This window comes from Halichoerus grypus, chromosome 1 (genome assembly GCF_964656455.1).
Source record: "Halichoerus grypus chromosome 1, mHalGry1.hap1.1, whole genome shotgun sequence".
NCBI lineage: Eukaryota > Metazoa > Chordata > Mammalia > Carnivora > Phocidae > Halichoerus > Halichoerus grypus.
In genome coordinates this window covers 194,522,100-194,546,602 of record NC_135712.1, presented here as the reverse complement: position 1 = coordinate 194,546,602, position 24,503 = coordinate 194,522,100, and the positions used below count along the sequence as shown (strand labels likewise).

The window sequence follows — 24,503 nt, the reverse complement described above, 5'->3', positions numbered from 1 at the left end:
GTTTATGAGGAACACTGTTCTTTAAAAAACAAAACAAAACCCAAAAAAACAAAAAACCTGTAATATAATTCAATGACACAAAACTTTTTTTTTTGTGTGTGTGTGTGTGTGTAAATAATAGTTTAGCATCGGAACACACTCACTCTTTTGGTGGGTGTGGTTAGCCTCAGCCGTGAAGGAGAGCTGCTGCTGCCCTGGGGAACCGTCTGCCCAGGTGCTGTGGGACAAGCCAGGGGACCCTGGCCTCTCACGACCCTGGGTCACTTCTCCTCTAGCACCTCTTCTTCGAACTGATGTAGGATGAAGTTCAGCCCTTACACTGACGGTCCAGGCATTGCCCCACACTGGCCCCCGCTCTGCTGTCTGGCCTTACTTAGCTCTCTGCCCAGACTTCTGTGCCCTCCGTTCCCAAAGCATATCTGTCTTCTCTTCTCTGAACCTGTGTACGTCCTAAACACCTTTTAACGTTAGATCAAAATCCGTCTGCTCTATCTTCCTGGCCTCAGTAGTGGGAATCAGTGTTCCTGCCCTCAACTCTTCCATCTCTTGAATTTGAAATCTGGCAAATAGCATCAGGGGTAATTATTTATTATTGCCAGAGATGACTATAAATTCCTATGGGGCAGAGATGGTCACAAGTATTTTTTTTTTTAGCTCCCTGCAGAGCCTGGCCACTGTCTGGTTCTTGGTATATAGTGGATGCTTAATAAATAATTGTAACAAATAAATAAATATTTGTTGACCAAAAAAGTAAATAAATGTTTGTTGACTAATTGGTTTCATGTCCCTTAAGATGAGCTGTTCTTAATTAATTTAATAATAGAGGCCTTTTTTTTTTTTTTCTCAATGTGGCATACAAACAACAGGAAAATCTTTTTGGAATGAGGTGGGATACAAATAAACAGTAAAAAATTATTATAAGACTTCCAAAATGTTATTGCTAACCTATGATCTTTTCCTCCATTTGGTGTTTTCTTTCGCAAGAAGTGAGAAAATTTTTAATTAGTGCTATCTGTGTATCAGCTCTGGATCGACCTTAGAATTCTGCTAGATGGCATCGAAGCTGTAATGCGTAGACTCCAGTGGTTGAATGTTCAAAATATAGCACACTTCTAAGGATCATTTTAATATATTTAACTTACTTTTATCTGAATAATATTTATTTAGTGTTTCTTGTGACACTTATTGCAAGTGATAGTAATTTAGCTAGTTAATCTGAAATGGGTTGTTGTGCTAAAGACATATAAAAGGTCCTAATTAAGAACCAAGTAAATAAATAAGTCTTTAAAGGAGATTTAAATCTCTCCACAGACTTGCCCAGGATGAGAACTTTCCCTCTGTTAATGGTGATTGGCAGGTTGTACTCGTGAGTGTGGCAGGTGCCAAGGAGTCGTTGTATGCTTTGAAGAAGATCAGACAAGAATACATATTTAATTCCACCCTAGTATACTAAAAACACCTTTTTTTTTGGTGACGGTTTTATTGAAATATAATTCACATACCATACAATTTACCCACTTATAAGGTATACAATTCAATAGATTTTAGTCTATTTATAGTTGTACAACCATCCCCACTATCAATTTTAGAACATTTTTGTCACCCCACAAAGAAACCCAATACCTTTAGCTATACAATATGCAGTCTTTTTGTGACTGACTCGCTTTATTTAGCATGTTTCCAAGGTTCATCCGTGTAGTGGCATGAATCAGTACTTCATCCCTTTTTTATTGCCAAATAATATTTCGTTATGTGGATATACCACCTTTTATCCATTCATCGCTTGATGGACATTTGGGTTGTTTCCACCTTTTTGGCTATTAATGGATAGCATGCCTAAGAACGTTTGTGTATAAGCTTTTGTGTGGACATAGGTTTTTATTTTTCTTGAGTGCGTACATAAGAGTAGATTAACTGGGTCATATGCTAAGTCTGTGTTTAATCTTTTAAGAGAACTGCCAGATTGTTTTCCAAAGTGACTGTATCATTTTACATTACTAGGCACACGTTTAATGTGAGAAAATAGGCTCATGTAATATGTAAGAGGGTTTCCACATTTGCAAAATAGTGCATTTCACATTTCAGAGTTTCTCCCATTGATATTATTTTTCATAACAACTTTATTGAGGTATAATTGACATCCAGTATGATTCACCCATTTTAAATGTACAACTCAGTGATTTTAGTAGATTTGCCAAGTTGTGTGTGTATCACCATAATATGATAATTGATGCACATCACATTGTCTGGGCATTTTCATCACAGCAACAAGATCTCTCTTCCCATTCCCATTTATTTGATCTGTCCTTACTCATTTAATGTTGTGATTTGCTGGCCCGGGTGGTAGATGAGCCAAAGGGCTAAGAAAACTTCATGGCTAACAACATAAAACTGAGACTCTTCTATCAACTTAATGTTTTTTTTTTTTTTTTCCAAGCCTGAGTAGGTTCACAATCTCATATTGCAGTTTTGAAACCTAGAAAGTTCTGAAAATTGAGAATTTTTCATTACTCATTTGGTGGAAAAGCTTGATCTGAACTGATATGTAGATAGGTATAATAAATTTTTGTTCCATTTAATGTAAATAATCATATCTTACTATAGAAATATTAATATTTGATTATGGGGTGCTTCCCCAGCTCTCACTGAAGATTTATAATAAATATGGATAATAAGTATGCCTCATTTTCTTTCAAAAATCTAAATAAACTGAACTAGCATAGCATACCTGGCCCCAACAGTTTTAGATATGGTCTCATGGATCTGCTTTTGGTTTTAGCAACCAGCACCTCAGGGCCTTTGCACTTGCTGTTCTGCTGTTCTTCTTCCTGGAAAGTCCTTCTTTCAGCTATCCTCTAGGTTCCTGCTTGTTATTCAAGTTTCAGCTTCACAGGGATTCCTTTCCTGACCACCCCAACATTTGTACTGTTTTCTCCCCCTACTGCATTGCCTTGTTTTATAATCTTTAGGATATTCATCCTCGCCTGATGTGATCTAACACATTTGTTCCCTTGCTTGCTACCTATGTCTCTTGCAACATAAGCCCCATGAAAGCAGGGATCCTGGCTGTTGGTTCGCTGAGATGCTGCTGACAAGGCACTGAGCAGTGCAGTGTGAGGAACACGCCTCCTGGCCGCCGCAGCCCATCCCTGCTGACACGTCTCCTGCTCCTGAGCCAAATCCATCTGGCTCACCCGTGCGGAGCGAGCTGGTCTTGACCTAATGGGGCACTGCTGAGGAGCTGCTACCTAAGACTTCTGCCTCTCCCAGCACATCAAAAACTAAACGTTTGGTCTTCACTCTTGTGCCAAGCTCCTGTCACCATGGAGATAGAGACAGGAAGTTCTCTGAGTGGTTTTCAGACCCAAAAGGGAAGACCACTCAGCAGTGAGAGGTAGTAGACTATCATTAGCCTTCAGATTATCTTTAGTCTTCAAAGCTAGATTTTCATCCATGTTTTTGGGTCAGGAAGAATGTTGTGACCAAAATCAATCTGCTCTTCTCTTGTCACATAAGTAGATGACAGACATGCTTTCTGATAATGATGCTCAAGATAAGAGAATGTGTAATTTCCTCCGTTCTAGCTCTTTGCCCCTCTATTTATACCTGGTTTTAAAGGAAAATGCTCATGAAAGTCAAGGTCCAGTAAAGACATCCTGGCCTCAGTTTATTTGGTTGTTAGCTGTAAGTGTCCTAGCTGAAAGACCAGTTGTGACAGCTGCTCCTGGCTGTGGTTCAAGGGCCTTTGAAGGTCACTCCAGAGGGCATCCATGTTGGCATCAATGGTCTGAGTCTTCATAAAGTTCAACCAAGTGAGAGTGTTGTGAGTTCCACTCCTAACCTTATACCTCACCTGCTGGGTCACTATGGGGTGGTCTCTTCATGCCTCTGAGACTGTTTCCAATTGGTGCAATGGGGAGGTGATAGCCTCCCCTCCCCCGCGTGCTTATGGTAAAGCTTAAATGGACAAACACTTGTAAAGTTTGGCACAGAGGAGGGCCTTGATCCTGCCCATTCCCTTCTTTAGCATCTCCCTAGGATTGCTTGATTTGCTCGAAATCATTTCACCCCTTTAGAATATTAATGGGAAATTAAAAACCAGTGAAGCTCAAATATATTTTATGAATTTGCTTCAACTTTCTAGGACAGCTGACACCCAACTCCTTTTGATTCACAAAGTGGAAATTTGGTAGGGTTGAACTTACTCCTCTATTTCACAGTAAAAGAGGGGGAGTGGGCAGCAGAAAGGTGAAAATGGAGGGTGGGCGTGTTCAGTGCATCGTGCTGTATCTAAGACTCCATTCTGTTTGGTCCTGTGAAAGCACTGGAAAGTTATAAGAGTCTGAACTGCTGGGCATGCAGGGCTGAGGAGGAGTGTGTGAGCAAAGCATGATGAATGTCAAGAGCAAGCTTGGTTTACAAATGAGGCATTGCATAAACAATAAACATCGAGGGAATTTAAGGTTTTGGTCCTAGTTTACTTTTATGTAAAATGGACTTAGTCCTTCAGGGGCTCTGTCTTTTCTTCATTAAAAAAAAAAAAATCCTCAAATCTTGTATCACTACCACGTGTTTCTGTATCTGCTTATTTCTTTGCCATTTTGAAATAAAGTTATAATTAAGGGTTGACAGAGCAGAGAGTTGAAACTGAGAGGGAATAAATTATAAGAATAACCTCCCATAAAAATTCAAACTTTATATGTAGTTTCAGTTCATTACCTGGGCTTTAAGAAGGGGAGAGCCAGCTTATCTCTTAAGCTAGCATCTCATCCTTAGAAATTTAAAAAATGTGAAGTTTGGTTCTGGAGGGTGAAAATGTCATTTCTTGAACACAAACGAACATTAGGAGAACTAGAAGGGGAAAATAACAGAAAATGAGCTTAATGTACACACACTTTGTTCCGAACCCAGCCCCTTGGTTTGTTCAGTTCCCCACAGACTCAAATGCTCATGCACAGAGTATCACGCCATAGGGCGGGTCCCCTGCCACCCCACATTTTGAGTTGGAATTGTCATCTTCTTGAAAGTCTTGGGCAAAGTTCAGACTATTGGCATCAGGATTTTATTTCTGCATTGCGGGAGGAGGGCCTTTCCTGAGGACATTGACGGAGGGCAGGGGGCTTGCGTAAAATGTTTGGGGATTAGGATCATGGGATTAGTCTTATTTTTCATTATTCGTTCTTGATTTCATTTGGAATAAGCTTCACACATAAGTACATGTGGTTTACTTTAGAGAGGAGGAAAAGCCAGCTTGGCCCTATTTCCCAAGGTCCTTCAAAAGTCAAGGATGACCCAGGCCATTTGGATTCTTTTTTCCCCCAAGGCGCCCAGTATGTTAGGAAGTGAAGAAATGACAAAGCATAGTTCAAATTGTGGTTTATTTTAAGTGTTTACATTGCACAAATTACGGCTTTTTAACAAAGGGGACCTGTACAATATAGTTGAGCTCTTCCCAAGAAAATAAAAGATACAGTAAAAAGAAGTTGTAATGTCCCCCTAGGCTGTGTGGTCCAGGAAGGGGATGGCACAGAAACAGCCTTGCCTTCCAGGGCAGTGGTTGTTCTGTGACTGCACCGTAATCTCCTTAGGAGATAAAGTGGCAAGTCTAAGTTTAAAGATCTTTGAATTGGAGGCCTGGCCCAATGGCTGGTCCCTGGAAAGGATCCTAGAGCTACCCTGAGCTGGGTCTTCAAGGAGCTCCCCAGGACAGTTCTTATTACTTTTTGTTGCAATAAGCATGTTTTTGTCCTAAAGCCTTCCTTCACCTTGCAATCCCTTCCTGCTGTTGCCCAAATCTCTCCTCCCTCCCTCTTTCCTTCTTTTCTCCCCTCCCCTCCCCTCCCGTCCCTTTCCTTCCTTCCTTCCTTCCTTCCTTCCTAGTATTTTGATAGTATTTTGACAAGGAATCTGGATATATTCTCCCAAACTCCTGTCCCTCCCACTTTTCTGCTCTTGGCGCGTTGGCCCCTGCCCCTACCTCTGCTCTGAAATGATTCTTACACATTCATCCTCTAGTTCACTCATTCAGATTTGGTCAGAAAAGTCAAAAAACTTTTAGGTATTCAAGTAAGCAAAGATTAATATAGGGAATTTAAAGCTCACCTGGTAGTTGGAAGAACCAGGGGCCTGAGGTTCAGGGAAACTGCTGTCCAAGTGCGTAGATTCAGGAAGTGCCATGGTCACAGGGAGCCACCACCCACGGCTTTAGCCTCTGTAGACTCAGTGGGTAGTTCTCAGGAGGGCATCTGGATGACACCAGCCAAAGATAAGTGTCATGTGCCGATGCTCACACACTTGGCCGTAGCTTCAGTTGGAGAATATTGGCATCTCCTGTCTTTGCCTTGCTGGTCTATCCGGGATCTAATCCAAAGACCTGCTGGTAAAGGATTCTTTAACATGTAGTTTTCAGGCTTCTGGACCCTGCCATGGAAGGGGTAGCTTAGGTGATGCTGAGTGTCAACAGGTGCCGTCCCAATGCATATCCTTAATCAGCAGATTTTCCATCATTACATTGCTTGGTATTACTGTGAACTTTTGCAGCCTCTGCCACCCTCCTTTCCTCAAATGTTCCTCCTGAGCTCCAACTCCCTCTCTGATCATTCCTTGGTATCCTGATGGTACTAGGTAGTGGTTAATAGCACCAAGCTGGTTACCAGGACTCTGTCCATCTCTTCATTCTCTCTGTCCTGTTGGCCTCCAAGTCTTGCAGATTTGCTTTCTTAAATAGCTTTAACATGCCTTTTCTATAATCTTTCTCTTTATTGCCTTGGATCACCCTCTGAAAAAATTTTTAAAATCTAGATAACTTCAATAATACTAAAACTCTCCAGCTTCCTTTTGTGCTCCCTCCCTCCATGCAGTCCCACCTCTGGGCATCCCCATATACTGAATTCCTTGTGGTTGCCTGAATGTGTCATGTTCTCTTTTGCCCTAGGGTCTTTGTACATACAATGTCCTCATCCTGGAAGGACCTTCCTATTATCTGGGCTAGCTCTTATCCTTTAGGTCTCAACATATATGAGAAGCCTCCTTGTACCCTTAAACCTAGTCTAGTTGATCCCTCAGTGGGCTTCTTCCTCTTGGAGCCTTTATCACATCGAATGTGGTTACCTATTTCTCTGTCTCCTTCCCTAGACTGTAATGTCCTCAAAGGAAGGAGATGCATCTTATAAATTTTATATTCCCAGCCAAACACAGTGGCTGGCCCGTAGTAGGGTGAATAATAGATCGTCTTTAATTTGTGCAACGGCTGTATTTTGAGCACTGGCCATGTGCTCAGTGTTGTTTTAAGAACAAAGCATGTTACCATTCTGTGGGAGGTGGGTGGTGATGGTAACTCTGAGGAGGGGTCATTGGACCTGCAGCATGAATGACAAGGAATAGGGGGCAAACATCTGAGGATCTGGGAGAACATCCTTGGCCAAGAGTACAGGAAAGGTACAGACAGAGATGAGTCTGTGATGGTTTGGGGCCAGAAGGATGGCTGGAAGTCTGGGGCCAGGGCAGGACGGGGCCTCTGAGGGTGCAAGGCCAAATCATGAAGAGCCTGTGAGTCATGGTCTTGAGTGATGGGAAGTCATCAGAGGGTTTCAACAGAGGAGGGATGCCATCAGAATTATTCTTAAAAGGTCCTTCTGGCAGCCATGTAGAGGGTAGAGCTTGAAGCAGAAGCTGGGGTCCTATAAGGAGGCTGGGGTGTCTAGGGACAGTTGGTTGTGGTTTTGACTAAGTTCTACGGGAAGATGATGACAGTGATGGTAAACATGAGGCATACTTTGGAGGGAAAGCCCATTGGACTCGCTGATGGGTTGAGATATTTGTGCAGTCAGTTCGCATTAAATTGAGCAGTTTCCCTGTGTCAATCTTTCCTTATTTCGGGTTTATCCCCTTCTAATTTATTATTTCAACACTGCTCCCAGATTAGTATAAAGATGACTTAACGTGCAGAAGTGATCATGTCGCTCTTCTGCCCAGTCGGACCTCTTTAGTGCCCCACCCCTGTGGTGCAAGGGACACAGGATTCCTTTGCTTAGCTCATTGCCCATGCTCACCTAAACCCTACCTGCCTGCCTTTTGGCACCCTCCTCCCCTTTATCTGCCCCATTCCAGACCACCTGCAGCTCTGACAGACACATGGGGCTCCTACCTTGGAGCCTTTGTTGCTTCCTCCCCGTCATTTCTCTTGGCCATATGGCTGACTCACCTCACCCTTTAACCCAGGCTCATGGTCACATCATTTATGAAACCTTCCCCATGGTTTCCCACACCCTGGCAGGGTTATCTGCTCCCTGCTTTGAGTTTTCATTACACTTGACACTCTCTGCCCTTTGTTTTCCCCATGTGTAGAGTTGGGATACTATCTATGCTTTCTTTTATGGGGTAGTTGTAAGGAATAACTGGATTAATTGACTTGAACACTTAGACTAGCTCCACACATGGGAACAGGGGGTGTGGAACCCGACAGCTGTTTGCTGTTGTCACCTATGTGGTCCTCCTATTATAGCCCACACCACACTGTCTGATGACTTGCTTCTCCTCCCAACTAGATGACAAATATGCCAGTTGTCTTCATGGCCCAAGCCCTGGCATAATTCTTCTGATATGCTTCATCATCATCATCATTATTGCCCTTGGCATCATCATCGGCAATGGTAAGAGCTAACATGAATGGACATTTACCGTGTGCCAGGACTTTTGCCCAGAGTGCTCTCATGAAGTTGCTGGAGCCAGGATTCAAAGTCAGGTTGTCTGACTTCAGATCCTGCTCTCTGGACCAAAATATGTTGCCTCCCGACCCCCAGCTGAAGTTGCCTGGTAAACACTTGGATGGATAGATAACAGGAAAGAATAAAAAGAGAATTAAAATAGCATTTTCATGCATCAAATGTATGTAAAAATCTGTCTTGAGTAGTAAAGTATGAATGGACTTGGAAATTGTTCTGTGTTTTTCCACTTTGAAGGAGAAAGAGAATTTTCCTCCTCTGGCCGTGGTTGGGGTCCAGGGGCTGGGAGCTGCCTGTCACACTGGCTGGCCTAGTCCATGTCTCAGGTGCCATCCGTCAAAGGAGGTTGCTTTGGCAAACAGCTTAATTTCTGTGTTTGTGCCATTCTGAGGACATCAGTCAAATCTTTCAATAAAGGCCCTGGCTTCATTCCATTTTCAGCCTCACTGATCACGGATTTTGCTGCTGAAGCTGGGAAAGACTGGTGGATTCTGAAAACCAGTCCTTAAGGAGCAGGTGCATAGCCTTGTGTTTGTGAACACGAGGTTTGGAGTCCTTTCCTTTGCAGTAGAATTAACGTTCATATAACCTCCATGTAACTGTGAACTTGAGGAGTTGTTCCAAGTTCCCCCACGTGAGCTCCAACCGTGGGAGGCATAGACTCTGTGAGCTGTCCCTGTTACAATCAAGTCATGTTATGCCTGAACATCTTGTCTCTTCCCCTGCCCCATCATAATAATTTCTTGTACTTGTGCAGAATCCTTTAGGAAATGTTTTGTGTCTAGGTTCTCATCAAATTTACACCCTGAAGTAGAGAGCAAAGATGGTATTATTTTGGTGCCTTAGATAAGAAAACTGAGGCTCAGAGAAGTTAAGATTTTCTCAGATCAAGCAACCAGTGAGTAGGATGATCTGGATTCAAACCCTTGTCCTTGGGCTCTGAGACCTGTTCTCATTGTACTGGACCAAAATCTTCCTGCAGGTCAGGACTAAGTCATTTATTGCTTGGTGTCCCACTCAGTTCTTGGTGCCATTCTGATTACTTAATGGGTTATTATCAAATACTTACTAAACTAAGTTGAACAGACGTGAACTACAACTCGGAATAGAAACTCTGTAGGACAGATTTTCTTACTGGCCCCAACACCTTGTTAACTTGGCTGCACCTTATCTTATGGTAGAAGTTCCCATCTTCCTTAGCTAGCTGGATGATACCTTCAATGCTCTGCCATTGTGGGTTCAGTCCACACCTCTCAGTAAGTCCTGGAAAAGATGTAATTAAGGGCTGGAACAGAATTTTATTCACCACTGTCAGAGCCTTCAGTGATAGGTGATTTCCTTACTTAGTGGAAAACAAATGTCTATCCTCAAACCGACATAGTCCCATTCATCCTGGACTGTCCCCTCAGGAAGTTAATGACAGTTCCAGTTCCATTGCCCACAAGGGAAATAGTCCAGTTATCCCCCAACTGAAGAGTCCTGAGGGGACTTTTTAAGGTTTATGGTTAAGTACACTTAAGTTTGGTAATCAATGAAGCCATTCCCAAGAAGGCAACATAAGCGGAAGGCCATGCCATAAACTGCTGGATCATTTGGGAAAATTACTCGTCTTCTCTTCCTAACTCCTCCCAGCTGCTGTGGCCCTTGGGCAGCCCCTGGAGCAAAGTTTGGCTGTTTCTATCTGCGTAGCTTTGCACACGTTGCACTTGGGCAAATGCAGCCTTAGCTGTAGAATGAGGTGGCTTTGGTTTGGAAATTGGCCATTCATGTTGATAACAGGCATTGATTTAATCAGCCTCAAACTGATAACAGATATCTCTTGTGGAAACAAAGATAGTTTGTTATTGATTGTGATCCTGTCTTCTGATGTAAGCTCTAGGCTTATTTTGTCTTGTAAAAGTGTGGTGTGGGTTTATGTAATCTGAAGGAGCCAGGAAGGGGGGGGGGGAGCCGAGGAAGGAAGAGAGCCCCAGGTACATGTTGAATGTGTTTGCTCTTTTGTTCCGTTACCTGCTTTCTCTGGAAACTTTATAGATTAGCTTTTATAATCCACTTTGAAATGTTTGCCCGTTTTGAAAGCAGAAGCAATCTTTGCAGCTTTCAGGCAGAAGGTCATTTTATACAAAATGTTCATTCGTGTGCAACAAAGCTTATTTCTTCTACAGAAACAAAGAAATAATGAAGTCTCCTTAAAAGCTGTTTTTCTCTAAAACGATCATCTTGATAGTTGCTGATTTATATGTGTCATTTCTATTGGAATTGAAAAGTGAAAACATTTATATCAAAAAGGATTACTGAATATTAGGAAGCTCTTAGATATGACTCTGTGGATTTCAGCATTCCACGGTGGGACGGAAAAGAGTTCTTGTTTAATTGTGTCCATCTTTCCAGGTTATTGACTTTTGCCCTGGCTTATTGCCCGCTGGTCTTTGGTTGCTGTGTCCTTCTGTGTAGGTCTCTGAGATCTGGTTGTTTCTAGAACATTTTCTTGCCTCCAGAAGTTCGTTTGTTCCCGTGGGCTGGAACACTGGCTCAGCACCTTTCCTTGTTCTGGAAGAGCCTCCTGTTCTCCTTTAGAGCACAGCTTTGATATCACTTCCTTCTGGGAAGCTTCCTAGCCTACTGGCAGCATTCTTTGTCACTTGCCCCTTTATGATGAAATCACTGTTTTCCTTGTGTGTGGCCCTCACCCTTCTGTAAAGCACCTCATGTTGGTTCATGGCTCCCTCGGTGGTACAAGCCCCACACTTTGGGAAATAGTGATCGGACTATTCCAGCTACAAAAGCAGCAAAGATGAATCTACGCTGTTACAGGGTAGTAAAAACTCCATCTTGAGAACAAAAGAGAAGGGATTTCCATGCAGAAGGAATGAAAATGTAAATTTGAACATCATCCTCTTCTCCCCCTCCCCCAACTTAATGGTTCTTAAACTGTTGGTTTCTGACCCTTTATACAAGAAAGGAGTGTTGGAAATTAGCCCTGGGAACAAATCAATCTCATTTTGTCCAGATTCCCAGAGACATCTTTTCATATGCTGACAGCATTTTGAATGAGGATAGAGATTTTTCATTTTATTTCTAGGATCAATTGAATTTGAAGTCTGTGATATGGAGAGGACCAAGGTCCCCTCTGTCCTCACTGCTGTAGACGGTCAGCATGTTGAGTTCAAGCCCTGCCACATAATATGGTGCTAGGGTAGCATTAACCCCAGGCACACACTGATGTGCAGAAGGTGTAACTCTTCCTCCATCGAACTGCAGCCCTTAAAGCAAAAGCTGCTCAATCTAGTGTAAGGAAAAGGTGAACCATGCCACACTAGGTATGGTTGTAACCGCAGTTATCATTCTTGATCGATCTATTTGGTTGTTCTTCTACACTGAGTTTAGTGCTTGTTGTATTTGAAGGAAGACTCACGTGATCTCTAACTCTGATATTCTTGACAATTCAATCATTAGCTCCAAGTGAACCATTGGTGCAGCCCAAAGCCATGTTAATGGTTATAGATTTTCCTTAGAATCGCCTCAGTTGAGCTTAACCCTTTTTTTTTTTAAAGATTTTTTATTTATTTAAGAGAGAGAGAGTGAGAGAGAGCATGAGAGGAGAGAGAGTCAGAGGGAGAAGCAGACTCCCCGCTGAGCAGGGAGCCAGATGCGGGACTCGATCCTGGGACTCCGGGATCATGACCTGAGCCGAAGGCAGTAGCTTAACCAACTGAGCCACCCAGGCGCCCTGAGCTTAACCTTTTTTTTGAGAAAGAATTATGTATTCATTCCAGAAAAAAAAATGGCAATAAAAATGCTGGTCTGATTATTAAATGTGTTGTTGCAAAACGTTGAATGAAAACCACTAAATGTATTAAGTGCTTTGAAATCTTTGTTAAATTCCAATATCCCATTATAACAGCATTTACAAGCCAAAGCTTTTTAGTTTTAACATGAGAAATAAAAATAACGTTTTTCTTTGCTACTCCATATGGTTTTTATATTTCTGTTTTGCTTTAAGGATTTTCGTCTGTAATTGCTCCCTCCCCTGCCTTTCCCCTTTCTTATTAAAAAACTTTTTTTTCATTTGTACATAATTTGTTCATTCTGATAGAATCAGTAGGAGTCTAGTAGTAGGTTACTTTGTTGTATATCACATTTTCTGTTACCCTTCCCCTCCCCCCCCACCGTTCTTTCTTTCTTTTCTCCCGTTAAGCCAAGATAATCAGGAATAAAAAAAATAATAATAATAAAATAAAATACAAGTAGAACAAACAAAATCGTTTTCTTTTTCTGATCCAATTTATATTGTGACTTGGTGTCCTATTTTCCCTCCTCCTGAACCATGACGGAAAGCTTGACCTCTATGATGTCTTTAGCTGTAGTCTTGATTTAAGTGTTTTGGGGGAGGAGACAGGAGACTGCATCCTGTAGCATCGCACTGATTATACGTGGGGTCATTGTAACAAAAATAAGATGTGATTTTAAACGAAATGCTTTAATATCCCACTATTCCCCTTGGCAGTTTTGCCATCACCATGGCTATAAATAGTGTCCATGGTCCATGGCTTCTAGCATTTCTTATTTATAAAGATAGCTTTTGTTTGTATTTGTTTCACTAAAAGGGAAGAGTTATTTAGAAATAAGAGTTATTTAGAAATATAAAAAGTCGCTGAAACATGAATTGCAACTTTCCGGCTCGTAGATGCTTTGTTCCAAGGCCAGGATGTATATTCCAGTACACTGTTATCATTTTTGTTGAGTGGCGGATTGCTTTGGCATCAGAGTGGGGAGGATCCGTGGACGGCACTGCCGTTTCCTTGCCTCAGAGCTCAGTTTTGAATGCTAGTCTTCAAAGCCATTTTTATTTCCAGTGTTCAGTTTTAATTAAAAACCACATTCACAATTCTATAATCCCATCTGCAGATCCAAAAGGGGAATTCATACAAGAGAAAATTAACTTATTATTATGAAAAGCACACTGCCTTTCCAATAGGTATAATAGAGTAACAGTTTCCCTCGGGCTCAGTGGTTCCTTATATAATAACTAAAATATTAGCAAATTTTAATTGATTTTCCTTACCTGCAAGTGGTAATCAAACTTATTTTTAAAACATACTTAATTTGATTTAGATGATAAGGGTATTTGCTCAGGAAAGAGACATGAGAGGCTGCTCTTTTCTACAGGCAAGTGTCAGAGATGGAAGTTGAGTGGTCTTGACTTTTAAATGGTGATTCAGTTTATTTTTTGTTTTATTAACAGTAGGAACTTCTGTCTTCAGGACTCCGTTTTAGGTAAATTTATGGCACACGATATCCTTCTTAAGTAACATTTCTTTTAACTCGTGTATCTTTATAAGAGTATTTCAGAAGAAATATCAACTATCCTTTGTTCTTTACAGAAGGTGCACAGTTCTTGTGCTGTTTGTCATTACCATTGTGCACAAGAGATGTGCTTGTTCCCGGGGATTTCCCCCTGAATTTTCCCATAAGATGTAGGCCTATCTTCCAGTAGCATCAGAGGGCAGATTGGGATAGCCCCCAGGTCCACCGCATCAGGTGTGAATCCTTTCAAAGAGCCCTGTTCCAAAGTACCTACTTGCTTTACATGAGATAACTATTATGTGTCACCTCCTGTGGACCATATTTTTTTGAATCTTATTTCTTAAGGCTTTGTAGTGAGCTTGATGGGAAAATGTCTTCATGGAAACAAGAAATATATGAATTAAATTAAGTTAAAAAAAAGCATGTGGCAAATTTAACTTGAGAATGAACATAAAAGCTGGCTAGCTGGCTAGCAGGGTACTCACTGCTCCACACAGAGAACAGGGCTCTGGCTGATCTTAGTAGTTAGTACAAAGGTATTGAATTGTTTCCAATATATTACCTTCTTGTGCCCCATTGTTACAGGATTTGTGTCCCCTTGGTGCCCAGGTTCTTGGTCACACCGCTTTGAAGAATGAAGAGGTAGACCAGACGAAGAGTGGTGGGCAGCAAAGCGAAGTTTATTGAGCAAGACTACAAAGCTCCCAGAGAGGGAGGGGGACCTGAGTGGGTTGCCCTCAGCGTTTCTAAGTTTAGGGGTTTTTATGAACTCTTTTGTGGAACTTTCTTAAGCAATCAAGGTGTGCTGAGTTCAGTCAATCAGGGCTTTGGTCACATATCTGTCTACCTATTAGGTTAAAGTCCACATGCTGATGGTCTTTTTTTGCTGACATCTCGGGGCTTAGGTCTCAACTGCCTCTTGCCTGTGATATTGACAAATGCTTTTGTAGTTCATTTTCTTATTGTAGGACATTCTGCAGAAGTCATTTCTGCAAAGGCTGCAAAGCAGAATGTCTGTGCAGTCCTGTCTAAGCTGCAAAACAAGATGTCAGTGCTGTTTTATTTTAGCTGTCCTGACTCCATATTTTCTTGTTGGGGACCCTGGCCCTGACTACCTAACTGTCCAACTAACTCCTAACACCATGACATGTATTACAGTAGTTGAAATACATTTCATGTTATGTTATATATGAATGTCATATGGTATGTATGATATGCATATACAAATATTCACACAAAGGCAAATGTATTTTTCTAGATACATGAAATACATTTCGTGCTGTGTTATTTCATGATAATTTCAACTACCTATTATTTCCATCTTGTTCTCTTATTTGTTGGTGTTATACTGCTTTATTGTTTTCCTCATTTCCAGTTGTTCACTTCTTTCAATATTATCTTTGTCATCATGAAGTTTTATTTTGTTCTTATCTTTTGATCATTTGTACATGTCATCCACATTTCTCCTCTGGGTTCTCAGAGTACTTAGACACGATGAAACAACTTCTGTGTGTTTAGGTAAATACATAATCAAAATGCATGACTTTTTTTGATAATGTAAGTGTCCAGACGTGTATAATATTTATAACCAATTTATAAACCTCGGTATGTAACTGATTTCATGATACATACATAAAAATTCTAAATCTGTTACAAAGATTAGGAGAATAAGCTCTGACAAATACATAGATTCCTTGTATCACTGTCTGTCACTCATCTGTCAAAGTCCACCTGGATGCATTTGCTGATTGGGTCATGTGATCCCAGGAGGCTGACAAACTTCATTGTTTAGGATGATTCTAGGAAGACTGTGACCCAATGAAAGCTTGGGGCCAACGGATCCAATCTACATAGAGTGTCTCTCCTTGTTTTTCTTTTTCTCTGTTTCTCATCCTCTCCATTTTATGCTTCTAGAAAGCATTTAATGTCTTATAATGAAAATACTTATGTACACAGATTCTAAAAAGACAAATGAAAGTTGAAAAACCTTGGAGGGCTGGTGGATATCATTAATCAAGGCTGCAGGGATGAGTTCAGCTCTAGGATGAGTGCTGTTTTTTTGCCACTGGTTCTCAAACTTCAGCGGCTTCCGAATTCCCTGGAGGGCTTGTTAAAGCAGATTGCTGGGCCCACCCCCAGGGCTTCTGATTCTGTAAGATGGGATGGGGCATGAGAACATGCATTTTTGACACGTTCACAGGTGAAACTGATGCTGCTGGAGGGGGAATCCCTTGAAGAAGCACTACTCTAGTGTCACTGTTTCAGGGTTTTCAGATGAAGAAACAGGCCCGAGAGGGGCAGAGGCTTGCCTGAGATGTAGTGGGTTGCATCTAGGCTAGAATTAGAACTGGGTCTTCTGGCTCTGACCCTGTAATGTTCTCCTGGGGGCTGTTCTTTGATTGACCAGAGAAGGGGAAATCTCTTCCTGACCATCCGAAGGAAGTGTGGGAAGCCAGATTTGCCACCCTCCTGGAGTCCTGTCTGCGGGTCTCTGGCTGGCCTATCTCTTTTTTTGTATGTTCTATGGAGAGAGACGGCTTAGTGGTCTATATTGGTGCCTAGTGTTACCCACATATATACCAACCTCTTCATTTCCATATCCAATTTAATAATTATTCATGGAACATTTGTCTGTTGATTCGTAATCATTTAGAGATTAATACCCATGTCATCATGTTTCAAACGTGGCCTATGAAACTCAGGAGGTCTGTATTATGTCAATTAAAAACAAGTTAAAGACGGCCTGGGCTACAAGAGTAACCAGAAGAAAAATAGAAATGGCTGAATTTTTACCTGGATCTGAAGGTTTTGCTTTTAGTTTGATGAAATTTCAGTGAACTATTATCTCACTAAATGAGTTTTGTGCAGTATTCTCTAGCCTATGTTTTCATCTTAATATTGGCAAATTCAAATTAAAGTAAAAATGATTTCGATAGGTGACTAATTGCCTTTAAATGGAATTTTATGAAACTGCTTTCATAAGACTATGGATTGGTTGAATTTAGTTGGCTAAGAAGAGTAACAAGAGTTGTGTATTTATGGGTCCTGCTTATTGATTTAATTTCAGTGATTTTCTTATTGGGATGCAGATTGTCGAAATGGCATTGAGGTACCATAAATTCAAATAACTGTCACCTGATAATTACATACTAGAACTGGATGAGGAAAGAATTGCTTTGAATGATTGAGGGAATTAAAATAAGTAGCATTTCTCAGACCAAAGGGGAAGAAAGTTAGCCCACTTAGTGTTGGGCTCAATTTAATAAATCTTGACCCAAGAGCCTTCTATACCTAAGGGATACACTCGTCTAGGTTGGTTTTGGCATCCACATTGGGCCTCAAGGGCCAGTGTCTTTGAATTGTTACAAATTGCTATGAAAATGGATGCAGAACTTGTGTGCATGTATACACACATAACAGTAACTATTTGCTAGAAAAACTGTGATGGAATGATGGAGGCAAAAACCAGAGTTGGACACTGGTGTTGCTCTTTTCAGTTTCATGGGAGCAAAGCCTCCAGGTCACAATGCACATGCCATGATGTAATCTGTCATCTTGGGGCCATGGAGAAACACCAGTCTTTTCGCATTGTTGGAACGGGGTCTGGGCCACATTTTGGATCCTTCATGTCGCCTTCTCTCTTTTCAGCGTCTTGTGGAGGCTGCAGAAGAAGCACATCTGAAACATGAGTTTGACGCAGACCTGCAGGTAACCGATTCTAGTCGGAGTTAAGTTTTTCGTGTGTTGGCTGCCAAACGAGAAACACTAGGTGTGCCAGAGACACCTGCTTTCAGTGGATGGGAGAGAAGGGCTCTCAGGAGGATGGTACAGAGTTGGAATAAATGTGCCTGTTTCTTGACGGGGCGGGGTGGCGATCCCCAACCATCTCCTACCACAGCAGTTACAGTGAGCGATGACGCACACTCACGCACACGCGCAGAACAGATTGTGATGGACTCCTCCCCAGTTCTGGAGGATGTAACCTCAGTCAACTAACAATGATCACCAGAACTCCTAATGGCATATTGATAAGATAGACAACAGAATATGTGTAAATACCACTTCCCTGGCTGGATTTTAGATGACTGAAAGCAAACTTGTGATGGATGTAGTCTTGCATTGACTGTTAATTGTATCTAAAAATTAAATCACTCACTGACATGGGATTTGAACATCTACTTAATAAACTTCTTGCCATATATCTTATATCCAACTATGGAATACCTGTGTTTGGCCGAGAAGGATTTTGATGTTGCCATGTATATAGAAAACATATTAAAAGGTAACAAGTGAATCGAATAATACCTGGAGGTTCCTTTGGGTCCCTCTTCCTCTCAAAGGAAATTTTATCTGTATTGTCATTTGGAGTTCTGTGGTGTTTCCTCACTGCTAGGTAAACAGAAGGAGTGAATCTTAATCCTTAAGTCTGTGCTTTGCTAGAATGTATCTCTTCTAGTGGCATGTGGTCACAATTAGGAAGTAGTGTTTATTTTGCTGTGTTTCATTTATTGGAAACAATAAAGGCAGACATGGATATGCAAGCACAAAAAAGGTGGTGATATGAAAATAGGCTTTGGTATCTTCGTTCCATGGATGAACTTCTTCTCATCCCTCCCCATCTATATTTTTTTCCTTATGGGTAAAAGAACGCACACTCAAATGGGGTAATTGAAGAAAGTTTAATAAAAGGAGTATTTACAAAGGTATGGTTAGAGAAACCAACAGGTGATGGTGTTACCCCCAGGGCAAGCCACACTCCTGGCCTGAGAAGCGAGAGGAAGGAGTGGTTTCTAGAATCCAGGCAGAGTAGCTATATGGAAAGGGTATTTGATAGAGATGTGCAGCCAGTCATGGTGAGCTAGAAGGATGGAATTTAGGGGGATAATGTCCTGATAACAGTGTCTAGCCTTCTGATATCTTGCTGGGACCCACCATTGGCTAAAGCCAATTACTGGTGTGGTTGATGTAGTTCAGTCTTCTGAAATTGAGCTAGGTGCAGAAGGATGAATAATGGGTCTGGAGAGGAAAGAGAAACTGTCAAACCCACCATTTGGTGGTCATTTTCAGAAATGACACCAACATATGAAGCAAATAGAGCCAGGACTGTAGCCAAGCACAAGAGGTTCCGGGGGCAGGGGTGGAGAAGTGCCGGGGACTATTGGTAACATCAGGAGTGGGGGGAAAGCCAGCCCAGCTCTTTGAGCAAAGCTGCAAGAGAAGGAGCAGAGGAGTTAGCTGAATATAGCAAGAAGCACATTGCTTCCTCCAGCCACACCTACATGGTGGCTGTAGGAAGGTCCGGGGGCTGTTTACTGGTCACATTTATCTTCAGTGTGCCTCCTCTTCAGAGGGTTTGGAATCCCTAGAGTGGGCCAGAGGGATTGAATGGAAGCATCAGGAAGCAACTTTGTAACTGTGAGGGTTGTAGGGACCTCTTGAATGTGTTGCCAAGAGAAACCATCTCCTTCTCCTGGGGAATATTCTGGTTGTAAATTATCAAAACTCAACTCAAATCAACTCAAATGAGATTATAATGCTGAATAAAATAAGAATCCATGGGTCCACTCTAATAAGATACAAATAAATAGACCTAGATGATAGATAAATACATACATAAATAAGAAGGGAAAGCTCAGGTGGCTCAGTTGGTTAAGTGTCTGACTCTTGATCTCAGCTCAGGTCTTGATCTCAGAGTTGTGAGTTCAAGCCCCGCATTGGGCTCCAAGCTGGGCATGGAGCCTACTTTAAAAAAAAAATGACAAAGAAAAGGGAAAGCTCTTACAGTAGGATGCCAACTAATAAATATAGGAGAGATGGTGGAGACAGAAGGTTATGGTAATAATTCAGGCAAGACTCTTCAGTGGATACTAAAACTAGTAGGAAAGAGTTTGATGAAGAACAAGACATTGATAGTTTCAAAGTATCTGCCCACAAATTTCTTATTAATTACAAAGGGGAATATAGCAACTTTACCATGGAAAAACCTGGCAGATACCACCTTAAACAGGTAATCAAAGTTAGTATCACCGGTGATGAGACAAAGTGATGTCAAGTGCCTCCAGATGTGTGTTGGGCTTTAGGACAGCATCCCTATGTAGAATTCTTGCCCAGAATGTGTAACCTGAATCTAATCATAATAAAACATTAGACAAATCTGGATTGAGGAATATTCTACAAAGTAACTGGCTGGACTCCTCTTCAAACCTTCCAAGGTCAAGAAAGACAAAGAAACATTGAGGACCTGCTCTAGACTAAAGGACACAAAAGACCCATGATGATGAAATGCAATGGATCCAGAACCAGAAGCAAAGATTTGAAAATGGACTCTGCATTAGATAATAATGATGTATCAATGTTGAATTTCCTGGTTTCCTTGTATTGTACTTATGGAAGAGAATGTCTTTGTTCTTGGATTTTTCTGTACCAAACATTTGCATCCACTGGTCCAACAGGAAGAAGTCAGTTTATAGGAGAGTGAAAAAGATGACTGGAAAATCTGGTGGTGGTTATAGCTTATATAGTCAAATTTATTCTGAGATCAGTTGTCTACAAAACATGAGTGGGCAAGGGAGGGAATGATTTAATGACTTGAGGGGATTATTTATCCTTCAGCAGAGGACAAATGTGCTGTGGTTTAGTTCAACTAACCTAGAGCCACTCCTTTTTTGTCCCTCGGAAGCTAGTGCTACGTTCAAGAATGCTCTGATTTCCTATTATTGAAGCTTTACAGTGGAATTCTGGTGTAGCACAGCTGATTCCCTTGTCAGATATGGTGCTGTAGACATAAATGCACCATTAGCATCTCCCTCCGAAAGAGAGAGAGACAGAGACAGAGACTGAGAAAATGAGTCTTTGGATTGTTACAGTTTTTGTTCTCTTAGGAACAAAGAAGGGGAGCCCAGTTTTTCTTCCTCCAGTGATCTGTTTTATATAAATGCAAGAGAAATATCAGGGGCTGTAGTTGTGGTCTGAACTAGAGTAGAGGTTGAAATAATCTGTCAGTATTACAGAGTGTCATTTATTACCTGGACCTCAGACCTTGGTGAAATCTTCTCTGGGTCAGAGTAAACCATGTGTGCTTTTGTGAGAACCTGTAAAAGAGAAGCCTTTGAGAAAATAGATGTGCATGGAAGAATGCATGTCTCCTTCGATGAAGGTTTTGAAGCTGCAAAGCTTCAATGCTATTAAGTGCAAGTCTTAACAGCTTGGATGTCAGCCCCATTGCTATCACTGGGATAGCAGGTCTGCGCATGGGCTCTGAGTTTATTGCTACAACAGTCCATTAGAGCTGATCAATTGTTAATCTGGGTTCCACTGACCTCTTGGCAACCCCTGCCGGTGGATTGTTTTTATCAAAAAAATTTCAGACTACCATCTGCTCACAGTGAAATAATGCTGAGGACGTCCCCGTGCTATTAGTTCAGAGGGAGCTGGGAGTCTGTTTTCCTACAGAAAAAAATAAAACAAAAAAACCAAAAACAGTGCTTTTGTAAAATTTCCTAAACTCTGTAGCTTCAAGTCTTAGACCCCTGCCCCAGAATAGAAAAGAAATGGTGGATCAGACTCTTCTTTCCATTTAGATTGGAGTTTTTGCATCAGTGCTTTGAAAGTGAAGAATTTGCTTCTCATTGGTAGAATCATCAAGAGTTATCAGAAGAAAGTCATGCCTCCTTTATTGTCAGGATTTTATTTCTCATTTAAATTTTGTCTTACATTCTCTTTAGAGGTTGATGTTTTTCTCATGGGCTTATGGCCTTGACATCAGCAGTCCCCTTTGTAAGGTCCTCTAACACGGTATTAGCTTATTCTTAACAAAAACTCTGTTGGGGCAACAGGCAAAATCCAGCCTTGGAAAGGTGTGTGAACGTGTGTGCATGTGTGAACAACCCACAATGCAGCGTCTTCCATGGAAACCAGGACTGCCTGGTCATCTTTATTGGCTGGAAAACTCTATTGTTGACCCAGGGGTCAGCTCAGCCCTCTCTCTGGCTTGTCCCTCTCCATAGGTGGCCTGTGGGTTCTAGATGGGTCTTCTCTTGGTTTGTTCTTTACTCTCTGATATCTCTCCATTTGGGCAATTTATAGTTATAATTGATATGAACAGAGGCCTTGTTAAAATGGCATCTTTGCTTTTTTATTTTGTGCTTTGAATTAATACAGGTTTTTTTTTTTATGTAAAGCTCATATGAGATTGATAATTATAATGAAAACGGTTGAAAAAAAACCCTGTGTCTTAATTATAACATGTGATTATTTTAGGGTTGCACCCTCATTCAACCCATCGTGAGGTGAGGATGGAGTGGTAGGAGCAGACCCTAGCCCCGATTATCCTATTCATTGATGAATCTCCAGAAAACTAAGTCTACACATGTAGCATAACTTAGAGAGAATGCTTTCCCCCCTCTTACTTACTCTTTCTTTTTGGGTTTTTCCATTGGCAGCGAAGAAGATGAAAAAAAAGTCCTTTTGACAGTTTACTAAAAACCTGCTTATCTTTGAACCGCAAACATATTTTCTTTGAAAGCTGTCTCCAATAAGTGCCAATTGCATAGAGCTGGTGCACAGCAGAAAAAAAAAAATGTGGTTTTGAATTGTGTATCCTGCAGAAGCCTTTTCCATTGCAAAGTTTTCTATAATAATTTTTCTTTGTTATTTTTTAAGTACTAGGAAAATAAAAAGCCTGGTGACACGCAGAAGGATAACAAAAGTGTGAGTGGGAAGGAACGGGGGAATGGAGTGTCTCGAACGTCCCCTCTGGGTCATCCCCAAGCCACAGACACAAGCCTCCCTTGCAAATGCAGTGGCCTCATTGCAATGTTGGGGTGAGGGGTTTGGAGTGGGAAGGATGCAGAGACCGTGATGGGAAATCTCCAAGTGGGACAGCCTGGTGATACACCATCCTCTTGGGAGCAGCTTCCCACCGCTGCCTCCTGGCCAGACCTGTTAGAGTGGGAAGGTCCTTGCTGAGGGAGACCCAGGTAAAGGGAGGGGGTGGCTCAGGAGCTCCCGGGTCCTGCACTGTAGGATGCCTCTATCACCATTCATGGGCAGAAGAAAGCCTTTCCCGGGAAGGATTAGAAAGGGCAGTGGAACAGCAAGCCCCAGAGCAGGGCTGTCCTTTTCCCTGACAGCTTTTCCCTGCCGGCCGGTGACGCTTTGCCCTGGGGAACCCGCACATTGTGGGCGTGAGCAAAGGATGGGTTTAATAGAGGTTCTTTCTGAGCAGAGGAAATCACGATCCTCACGGGCTTTTTCATATAATCCTGTCAAGCCCCAATCCATTCTTGTCCTCTTTGCCTGAATGAGGTGTTGAGCTCCTTGCAGAGGGAGGTGGTGGGGCACTGAAGACCCCATCCCCAGAATTAGAAATGGTGCTTTTCATGGAGGTAGCAAATCGACTTTTTGTGCATAAATGAGAAACATAGGGGTCACATCTACGGGAAAATAAATGAAAAGAGAAGGAAATTTTCACTCTATTAAAATAAGCCCCCCCTTTCTAATCTAATTTATGAGAATATGCCTATTTTTTTTTTCTTTTTATCAGCTTGGCAGGGGGGTCACAGTCTTCTGCATTTTAAGATGTTACATTTGGATGTTTCTTAGTTAGGTGTCACATGTCATTTATGCACAATACTGATGTGTAAATCGTTTCCCCAGAATCTCTAAGGGTGCACATTTGAAAAGTAAAGTCATTTCTCAGTTGTCACACACACACACACTCTCTGTGTACACACACTATCGTTTTTGTTCATTTGGCTAGAATGTTACAACTTTTCATAAGGTCGGTGCATGACTGGGCTTTGTGTTAATGAGTTGTCTGGTGGTCACATGTGAGGCACAGGACCCCGACTGTTGGTCATGTGAAAGTGTAAGAAGGGGCTGGCAGGTGGAGCCTCAGCTGGACCCAACACAGAGAGCCTTGGTCTAGAGGTCTGAAAATGTAGGTTCCAGGAGATCTTGTCCACCTGGACCGTTTACATGCTCCAAGATCTGCTACTGTGGCCTCCATGAAATGACATATTGTAGCATCTAGATGATTTCTAAGATTTCATCTATCTCTCATGTGCTGCAGTCATTCAACAAGTCGTTGTCCATAACCTCCTCTGTGTCTGGCGCTGTGCTGTGGATATGGCCATAAGCTCAGCTGATGCTGTCCTTGTTCTCACAAAGCACACCATCTAACAGCAGTGATGGATATTAAAGCCATGATGACATAAATAATTATTACATTTTAATCATGATAAACAACATGAAAGAGGAGGACAGGGCATTATCACAATGCACATCTAGCAGACCTCATGTAATCTGGGAGTTCAAGGGACCTTGGAGCAAAGCCCCCAATAGTGAGTCTTGATTGAGTGGAGATTCTAGAGTTCACCTCCCCCACAGCTAGAAGAAATGTCCCCAGACACAGAGAACCCATAATATCTTTATTTTCCATAAGTGCAAAACTTTTATCTGCTTTCCAGATAA

At 41.7% G+C, this 24,503-nt stretch overlaps 1 protein-coding gene across 6 annotated transcripts in view; it reads left to right on the top strand.

The window, feature by feature from the left end:
- CACNA2D3 (calcium voltage-gated channel auxiliary subunit alpha2delta 3) overlaps positions 1 to 24,503 on the top strand; it is an 852,366-nt gene that overhangs the window by 223,851 nt on the left and 604,012 nt on the right. For 5 of the 6 annotated variants that reach the window (XR_013449537.1, XR_013449536.1, XR_013449538.1 and 2 more), the window contains one exon: positions 17,679 to 17,738. The exons of the other annotated variant lie outside the window; for it this stretch is intronic. Coding sequence is in view for 1 of the 5 variants with exons in the window: in XM_078076955.1 (XP_077933081.1) it covers positions 17,679 to 17,738 (60 nt within the window). In the remaining 4 variants the exon portion in view is untranslated. The remainder of the gene's footprint in view (positions 1 to 17,678; positions 17,739 to 24,503) is intronic. 6 annotated transcript variants of the gene reach the window in all.